General features: G+C 38.1%; 2 protein-coding genes across 2 annotated transcripts; both read left to right on the forward strand.

Moving 5' to 3' along the window:
- The first annotated feature begins 1,423 nt into the window (after positions 1 to 1,423).
- Positions 1,424 to 5,804, forward strand: creb3l3l (cAMP responsive element binding protein 3-like 3 like). Its single transcript, XM_079467693.1, has 10 exons — positions 1,424 to 1,551; positions 2,139 to 2,270; positions 2,565 to 2,898; positions 3,005 to 3,102; positions 3,188 to 3,280; positions 3,381 to 3,487; positions 3,745 to 3,813; positions 3,925 to 4,009; positions 4,182 to 4,272; positions 4,534 to 5,804. The coding sequence occupies exons 2-10, from the start codon at positions 2,139 to 2,141 to the stop codon at positions 4,920 to 4,922; spliced, it is 1,398 nt and encodes a 465-aa protein (XP_079323819.1). The 5' UTR covers positions 1,424 to 1,551; the 3' UTR covers positions 4,923 to 5,804.
- A 1,192-nt stretch (positions 5,805 to 6,996) lies between these two features.
- On the forward strand, positions 6,997 to 8,762 carry gadd45ga (growth arrest and DNA-damage-inducible, gamma a). The gene is made up of 4 exons (XM_079467694.1): positions 6,997 to 7,440; positions 7,522 to 7,623; positions 7,732 to 7,942; positions 8,031 to 8,762. The coding sequence occupies exons 1-4, from the start codon at positions 7,388 to 7,390 to the stop codon at positions 8,142 to 8,144; spliced, it is 480 nt and encodes a 159-aa protein (XP_079323820.1). The 5' UTR covers positions 6,997 to 7,387; the 3' UTR covers positions 8,145 to 8,762.
- The last annotated feature ends 384 nt before the right edge of the window (positions 8,763 to 9,146 follow it).

Genomic DNA, 9,146 nt, shown 5'->3' on the forward strand with positions numbered 1-9,146 from the left:
ACATACCTACATACAGCTGCAGATAAAATGAAGAGACCATTCCAAATTTTCACTTAATCATCATTTCTAGATGTATTGTGGACATTCAAGTCCAGTGTCTGTTGACAATAAAATCAAACCTCAGGAGTGATATAAAATCATCCAACAGCAACATGAAAGACTGACAGCATAACTATTTTTTTAACTTTCCCTAAATACATGTAAACATATTACTGTTGTATTGCTTAAAAGTGAAAATGAACTTGTTTTCTTTGCAGTATTTGAGGTCTGAAAAAATACGGAGCATCTTTTCTCATTTTCTGCAAATAAATACAAATAGAAACAATATTATATCGTTTTTACTAAACATCTACATATATATAGTAAATTCAGAAAAACTGAAATTATCTCTTAATTATTTCCGCGGCTGTATGTACAGTACACACATATAAAGGCATTGTATACTATGTACAATGGTACAACTCTCATGTTGTTAATGCAAGTCTTACAAGAGATGAGCTAGAAATAGATCAACATATTTTACATTTAATGTGTAAAATAAGAAACACATTAATTAACCACACTGTATGAAATATGTTATTTGTTTACCAAAAGGTTATGCTATTCAGGGGTCTTCAATGTTTTTCGGGGCAAGGACCCCTTGGTTGAGAGATGCAAGCAGGGACCCCCTTATACTAAATGTGTGAACAGAGGTATTTAAATAGAAACCCTCACAGTAATATTATGTAAACACATTACATTAGCACTGTTATGCGTGTTATTGTTGCACCTACATACTTCTATGTGTATTCTTTTTAATGTTTGATTATTTTAAGGGATTTGCAGCATACATTTTCATTTTACTATGAGATGGACAGTTTACTTATTAAGGCTTCAATGAGATGATTGACCCTGAAAATGGTGCAAACCTGATTAATGGTACCTGGAGGTAGAGGTTGTTTCTGGATGCGAAAGAAATCAGTGCAGATATTATGTATTAACATTTGCATTTTGCGCGCGGGTAGAAGATCGTATTCATATCCGTTCAGCTGGGACGCATTTATGTGGTTAAGTGTAAATGCATTGCTTTTAATGAATGATAATGCACTTTATTTGCACGCAACTCATTTTTATGCGTACTCTGAACTTATCGGAAGGGAGATACTGCACTGATTCTAAGCTTACAATATGTGGATATATTGCAAATTGTATCAGCCTACTAAAAGTCGAGTACATATAGAATCTACTATACCGTACAGCACTCCTGAATATTATTTTAAAATAATATTGTAATAATAGATATGGTTTATAATATATTAAAATAAATCATTTATAAAATTATACGGACTTATCATAATATTACCCTTTCCGAGGAGATATATTTCACTACAACTCCCAAAGAGCATTGCGAGGACGACGCGACCTGCTGACTCGCATTACGTGATGACGCAATTTTTGCCTCGTTGGAGGGTGATTTCACCAGTTCAGACTCGAGACAAAGCGATTAAGCGAAGTGACTTCCTATATGTTGTATATGTCCACGTATCTTGTTTGGCTATAGGATCAAGAAAGGTAAGCGCTTATTTTACATCCTTTCTTGATGTATATTAGAGGTTGATTCCTTGCCTCAATCTAAACATTTACATACTCTCTTATAGAATGCTGTCAATTGTCAAAAAGCATTCCGCATGCTTGACTAGAAATATTTTTAACGTGATGTTTATAATAAATTGATATAAGCCTACCAACATTGTAAATGTTGATATTAATTATTTATGATGATTATTATTATTATAACAGTAACAGTACGTGTTACGAGTCTTGTCGACTGCGTTGAACATGTAGCAGAATAAGTCATTTATAAAAAATTGCATCCGAAATGTCAATACATACATTAGCTATGAGCTAATGTTACAGACTTAAATATTCATTTGAAAATATATCCCACACTGTGACATTAACATTGTGATAAACGTTGGACTGTCAGTCCTTGAAAGTAATGAAATTGTGTTTTTTCCGTTGTTGTATTAAGAAAAGCCCCAGTCACATGATAAGTGGGCGGGGTCTGTGTTAGCTGGAGCTGTCAGTATCACTGCGGTTGTAGCGTGTTATCTTCTCTCCTTTGATGTGAATTAATATAATATCTAAATTCCTTTCAGATGTCGGTTGGTGACTATATGGATAATGCAGACCTGCTTGAATTAATCTTTCGAGATGAAGAACGGGGGTCGAGCGAACTGTTTCTCGCAGAAGCGAACAACCTGCTGGACGATTTGCTCTCGGAGCAAGACGTATGTATTCCTCTTGTGATCTGAAAACTAAAAGCATGTTTTAATAATTTATAGATGACTCCAATAAAAACGAATGAATTTACCGTATCATTCATGTTACTTTAAATTGCTAATATTATATATAGGAGACATACAATTACATGTTTGTTCTTATTGAAATTAATTAGTTATAAAAATGTTTAAACTTCTCAAAAGAAAAATTATTATTGGAGGCTAATATTGATAAAAAAATCTATTTAACAATTCCACAGACATTTATAATCTGTGCTAATTAAAATGCTTTTATTGTTTTAGATGCTGAATGGAATGGATACAGAGGACTTTCTGAGCACTCTGCTGGGTGAGGAAGATGATGGTCTCAACTGCCTGTCTTACTCTCCTCATGGCAGTGACAGTGGGATTTCAGAGGACACCACTCCCCCACAATGTCAAAGTCCACATGACGGCAGTGAGACAGATACTGCACCCAGTCCAGGTTTCAAACCCCTGTCTTATACCGAGTTTGTGACAGAGAGCTATGAGGCACAGGTGGTGCAGACAGACCACTGCTACACCCTCCCACAGGACACAGAGACACTGCTGAGTGTCCGATCAGAGAATCCCGACTCAGATGTCTTTATTGATGTCGGTAAGAAGAGTATAAATGTTTTAGCTGTTTTCTATGAATGTGTATGTGGGTGCATAATAAACCAAGTAGATTCAAATTTCATTGACGTTTAATTTCTCCCTGTCAGATGATTTAGATGTTCAAATGACAGATGATTTCTCAGATGAGCTCCCCTGCGCACTCACAATCGAAGATTACACACAGAGCGGCAAAACAGACAACCAGGTACATTAAAAAAACAATTCAGGTTAAATGAAGCTTGGGTTTATGATGGCTGTCTGAGACATAACGTGATATATTCTGTTTCCAGTTCCAGTTTAAAGAGATTGTTTTGACCGATGAAGAGAAAAGACTTTTGGCTAAAGAAGGTGCCACCATTCCAGCTCAAATGCCTCTTACAAAGGTAAATACCTTGGCATTCTCTTCGATCTCAGATGCATCATGCTATTATTTCGAGTATTTTGACAAAATATAAACTTGTTATATTTATAACATTTCTTTAGGCAGAGGAACGAACCCTAAAAAGGGTGAGGAGGAAAATCAGAAACAAGCAGTCTGCACAAGAGAGTCGCAAGAAGAAGAAAGTTTATGTTGATGGCCTGGAGAGCAGGTTAGACTTAAGGAAACTGACACCTTACCAAACATATAATCATATCATTTCATTCTTAACTCGGATTTTGCACATTTATACTTATGGTTTATAATGTGAATAATTCAGTTAATAAAATTACAGAAATTGTAATGTATATTTGTATTTAGAACTTTAGATCTGTTATATGACCCCAGTTCTTCTGGGTATTCAGACTAGGGCTGTAAATCTGTTTTTCGTTGCCTTCAGTACGTATTTAAATATTGTATTTTCCGTAGGGTGGCGGTCTGCACTGCTCAAAACCAGGAATTACAAAAGAAAGTTCAGATGCTACAGAAGCAAAACATGTAAGTTTTCATTGTGTGCGTTTACTCAGATAATGTTGTTGTGCCACATTTAAAAATCTAGTAAAAACAACCTAATCTAATCCTAACCTTGTTCATTTTATGTGTTCTAAGGTCCCTTATTGAACAGCTAAGAAAACTGCAGAGTATTGTGAAAATGTCCACAATGAAAACCACCACAACCAGCACTTGTATTATGGTGAGCATTTGCTACGGTTTTATATTTTATTACTTTATTTTTTGAATAACATAAATCGATTTAACATTTGTGTTTCACTTAAACAGTACATACAGTTTACGATAAACTTTCAGAGTATTCTTAATGGAATTCAAGATGTCTCATGTCCCGACCATTGTTTTCACTTTTCTAGGTTTTCCTGCTGTCTTTCTGTCTGATAATTTTCCCTTCAGTCAATCCTTTCGGCAGCAGTGGACAGAAAGATCTATATACGTCATCTACAGGTGAGCACACAGCTTGTCATTGTTCTCTGTTTGTAATAGAATGTTGTCCTTCTGGTTGCACTAACATTTTATTGTTGTGCTGTATGTTATATACAGTTGTCTCGACACCAAAATGTCAGTGGTCGATTCTAATGCTTGTAACATCTAATGATTCAAAGCAGTTTGTAATGTCTATCTACAGTGGTCAATAAAGTAAAAAGGATGACTGTTATGTTTTTATTATGAAATGCGCATTATTAATATAGCTCTGCTCTCGTCCAGGGATGTCACGAGCCCTGCGCTCTTATCCAGCCATCCTGAAAGAGGACGTTGTATCTACACCTGCCAAAGAAGTGCCAGATCAGGAGCTCCTACTGGTGGGCACCGTAGAGAGCAACCAGGTACTGCTGTTAGGAAATCAGAACCACACACCCGATTACCAGCGGGTCGAGCAGTCCGATTCAGAATCTGGTGTCAACAGCAACTCATCTGCCGACTTCCCCACCCCTGGCCAATCAGATCTCAAATCAGACGGACCCCTCTCAGAATCCCACAGGAGCTCGGCAGCATCCTCGGCTATCTACGACAGCCAGAGTAAAACCAAGGAGCCCTGGATAGAGCAGAAACCCACTTCAGTTATAATACAGCAGCATCGCTCGGATGAAATGTAGGAACACACCGGAGCGTTTTATCTAAAACACTTGTTTTGTTGTTTTAGAATAGATTTACATTTTTGCATTTGGCAGACGCTTTTATCCAAAGCGACTTACATTGCATTATACTATACATTTGTATAAATCCTGCAGCAGAAGCATTTCTCTTCCTTATAACAATCTACTGATATGCTTTTGTAGCACTTTCTTCATACCAAACCATTTGTAAGAATGGTGTCGATTTGTTTCCGTCTGCACACAATATGACTCTCTTTCAGTGGAAATGTGAAGGAGTCTGATTGTCTTAAACTCTGCGTTGCATCCACATTGAGTAGTACATTCAGGAAATGTATTCATGTGTAAATATGACTAAGCCATTATAAGCAACTGGGTATTGTGTAGAATAGTATTTCCTCTTGTAGTTAGAGAGGCAAATGCATAAAGAGATTCCACTACTGAATATAGATCAGTGATCAGGGCTCTGTCTTGAAAAGGGATAAGCTTGTTTTTGTAAAGGTTTGTTTTCTGCTCTCATTGTGCATTGTTTGTGGCTTAAAACTGTACATTTTGGCTTAAATTGTCATTTTTAGAAGGGTTTTGTGTTGCACATATCCACAGAATAATAATATAGTATTAATGTCTGTATATATCTACATAAAAAGTCAGCAAGATCTTTTCTAGATCTTGAAGTTATTTCTAGAAGTTATTTTCTATGCTAATATTTTGTTTTGTCTTTAAAAATGCCTACTTTATGGTATGTTTTATGGTATTTTTTTATTTACCTGTTGATTTGTGTCGGTCTGTGATCATATGATGCACTGATGTGTCTACAAATGGCATTTTTATTTTTTTCTGTCCAGATCATTTTATTGGAAACATTGATTAAAATGTATCAGTTTACATCAAGTCAATTGTTATTTTTTTTTCATTCATCACACTGAATCTATTGTACAAATACATAGCATAATGCAAAATGAAACATGGGATTAAAGGATGTTTTTTTACCTAATGAATAATGGTTTTAACCATAACACTTATAACAGCTCTACTTAAAAAAAATACATGCAAGATTATTCAGTAGAGCTCTAAAAAGACTGAGACGAGCTTTTGTAGACTTCTTGTCATGTGCAACTAGATAGTCCACTCTAGACTGCTTAAAATAAATGCAAATCAATACAAATTGCATGCAACCCATAGTACGCAGAAATCATTTTATGTTTAAAATACAATTCTGAGATGTAAATCTACATACAGTATACTTTGTTTTGATAACTTCTAAACATATAACACACAAACAACGACAAATTTGCATGCAGCTCGTTGCCAAATAATAGGAAAAAATTAATTAAATCACAATTTGGAAAACTTAACACAAGCATCTAATACGGATAGATGTCATTTCAATCTTACACCAGCAGATGACGCAAGAGGATGTCGCATTTCTTTCTGGATTGTCGGAGCGGTGACAAATTAAAACTACTTCTATAATAATTTATTCCGCTAGATGGCGCCTCAGATTTACTAAAGTTGAGCACTGCAGGGAACATTACTCGCAACACACGCTTTTCACTGACATAGTAAAAGTGCATCTAAACGTTGCAAACAGATTAAGTCACACTGTAGTCCATACAACATTGCAAAAGCATCTAGACTGGTTCTACAAGACTTGATGTGGTAGTCTGATACTTGATAAAACTCTACGGGAAAAATACCAATTGTAGACCTTTCATGTAAAAGGTACTAAAAAGTTCAATCACGCGTCAAGTAGCAACGCCAAGGTCATGGGTTAGATCCACACAGTCAGAAACAAAGTGTATAGTACAATGCAATGTAAGTCGATTCGGATCAAAGCGTCTGTCAAATGCATAAACGTAAACGAACTCACGAAACGAATAAAAAATCAAACAAAAGTTTTGACTTGTGGTCGTCTTAACATTCACATTTTCTGCAGGGCGTAACAAAGCCAAAGGGCAGGTGGGACACGGGGCTATTATTCGTGCTCAGCCCTCACCAGGCTTCCATTAAGAGGCACGCGACAAAGAGGTCAATTAGGATGACTCCTATACAAATGCAAAACAGCGGCGTGTGCCTCGACAGTCTTTGTGTTGAACGTGATCGCAGACGTAGTTCTATTCTCGCTGATCGAGGACTATGGACTAGAATAAAACCAACTATTAGTCCTACTGTTCGTACCCGAAAGCACACAAGCTGTGCGGTAAGAAAGAGCACGAGCAGTGCCTTGTGTCAATGGGGGGATGATGGTCAAACAACCACGTGGGCTGTTTACAGGCAAGGAGCTTGCATCAGAGCGATACATACACCCGTGCCGGTAGCCAATCAGAGAGGGAAGTGAGCGGAATATCCGCCCACTGCCGAGAAACTCAGCTGATCCTCTATATAACGCGGCGAGCGCCTGACACATCACATCTCTCAGAAATAAAGCTCACAGCGAAGAGACGTTGAACGATCCCGAGACTTAAACAATGACTTTTGAAGAATTTAGTGGACAAGACAACGCGGCGGCCACCGGCGATAGGTAAGTTTAATATCTTGTATTATTATTATTATTAAACGCAATGTCGTGAACATTGACTAATGGTGCGGTTTTGTTCTTCAGAATGCAGAGTGCAGGAACAGCACTGGAGGAGCTCCTGGTCTCCGCTAAAAAACAGGACTGTCTCACCGTCGGGGTGTACGAGTCCGCACAGGTCATGAATGTGTAAGTGTTTTTAAGCATTTAAAGTCACGCTTTGTTATTTTGTTGTTGTTTATATGCACGCATGCAACGTCAACCCGGTCACTTATCGATCTCTCCTCGCGCTCGCAGTGACCCGGACAGTGTGGCTTTCTGCGTACTCGCTACGGATGAAGAGTACGAGTGCGACATCGCGCTCCAAATTCACTTTACTCTTATTCAAGCCTTCTGCTTCGATAACGACATCAACATCGTCCGCGTGAACGACATTGAACGGCTTGCTGACATCGTGGGCGGCGATCAAGAGGAAGAGCCTAAGGACGCGCACTGCATACTTGTAAAGGTGAGTAGACTTTTAGTCACACTACACCTACAGCCTAGATATCTATTGTGCACCTGATATTAATTTCGCTTCTCTTTTTATTTCAAAGAGCCCCAACAGTGACTCGTGGAAAGGTTCTGCTCTTGAGAGACTGGGCATGTTCTGCGAGGAGAGCCGCAATGTCTATGAATGGGTGCCTACTATTACACTGCCAGAACGCTGATTAGGAGACGGCTTTAACATGTGTACATGTATGAAGCAGGAAACAAGTCGAAGATGTCCATCCTGAAGGGTACACGAGATATTGTCTGGATTACCCTTGCGACTCAGGAGGTTAAAGGTGGACTGTCCCAGCATACGGTTGGAGGTCCTGGAAAGTTGGCCACTGTGGTTCAGAACCTTTAGTTTGTTTGTTTGTTTTATGGACGAGCATGGAGAAGTGATGGTGCCACTGAGGTCTATTGTTGACGGTGTCATGAAGGCTGGGGGACCAAAAGAACAGGAGGTCTCACCGAGTGTATGAGAGCGAGATAAAGGACATGTGGATTGAGAGAGAAACGGCAAAATATAAAAATTGCTGGAGGCAATTGGAGTTTCTTGGAATGTGAAGAAATGGATTTTAAAGAGGAAGCAAAAGACATTTTGAAAAGCATATTGGTCTAATGGCCACTTGAGAAGTTAAAATTGCATGCGCTTATGTAACTTTTGGACTTTTTACATGTGAATGGTCTATTCATGTTTTATGTTATGAAGTTGTGCTTTATTTTGTCAAATATTCACAATGAAATGTCAAATCATGGCAAAGATGCATAAAGTCACCATTGAATTTAAATAAATGCCTAAAAAATACAACGATTCTTTGTGTCTTTTCAAAGCTGTTTAATATGGTTAGCATGCAGTGTGTTTTATTTCGCCCAGTTAGAAATGCACTATTGAGGTACTGTTACATCAGAGTAGTAAGGTCACACCAGTTCAATAATCTAGTGTGCATTAGAGAGAGAAAGACGTTGCGATATAGCACGAGAGATGCTGGCAGGTCTCCAGGCCTTGACTGACCTTTCACAACCCATGCACCAGCTGCTGTCTTTAAACGGCTTGCTCAACTGAGGGGCCCCTTGCAAATCAAGACCGACTTCGGATCTGTGCAGGGTTTTGCCCACACCATTTGGAGCAGAGGCAGGGTACAGATCTGTTACATGTCTAATTGAACTTGCCAAACACAATT

This window comes from Barbatula barbatula, assembly GCF_947034865.1.
Source record: "Barbatula barbatula genome assembly, chromosome: 11".
Taxonomy (NCBI): Eukaryota; Metazoa; Chordata; class Actinopteri; order Cypriniformes; family Nemacheilidae; genus Barbatula; species Barbatula barbatula.

What these genes read in the sequence shown, in the direction of transcription:
- creb3l3l (XM_079467693.1), top strand. Translation starts at nt 2,139, where the DNA reads ATGTCGGTTGGTGACTATATGGATAATGCAGACCTGCTTGAATTAATC. An exon ending in ATTTGCTCTCGGAGCAAGAC is followed by an intron (nt 2,271 to 2,564) that starts GTATGTATTCCT and finishes TTATTGTTTTAG; the next exon opens with ATGCTGAATGGAATGGATAC. An exon ending in ATGCTACAGAAGCAAAACAT is followed by an intron (nt 3,814 to 3,924) that starts GTAAGTTTTCAT and finishes ATGTGTTCTAAG; the next exon opens with GTCCCTTATTGAACAGCTAA.
- gadd45ga (XM_079467694.1), top strand. Translation starts at nt 7,388, where the DNA reads ATGACTTTTGAAGAATTTAGTGGACAAGACAACGCGGCGGCCACCGGC. An exon ending in GCGGCGGCCACCGGCGATAG is followed by an intron (nt 7,441 to 7,521) that starts GTAAGTTTAATA and finishes TTTGTTCTTCAG; the next exon opens with AATGCAGAGTGCAGGAACAG. An exon ending in TCCGCACAGGTCATGAATGT is followed by an intron (nt 7,624 to 7,731) that starts GTAAGTGTTTTT and finishes TCGCGCTCGCAG; the next exon opens with TGACCCGGACAGTGTGGCTT.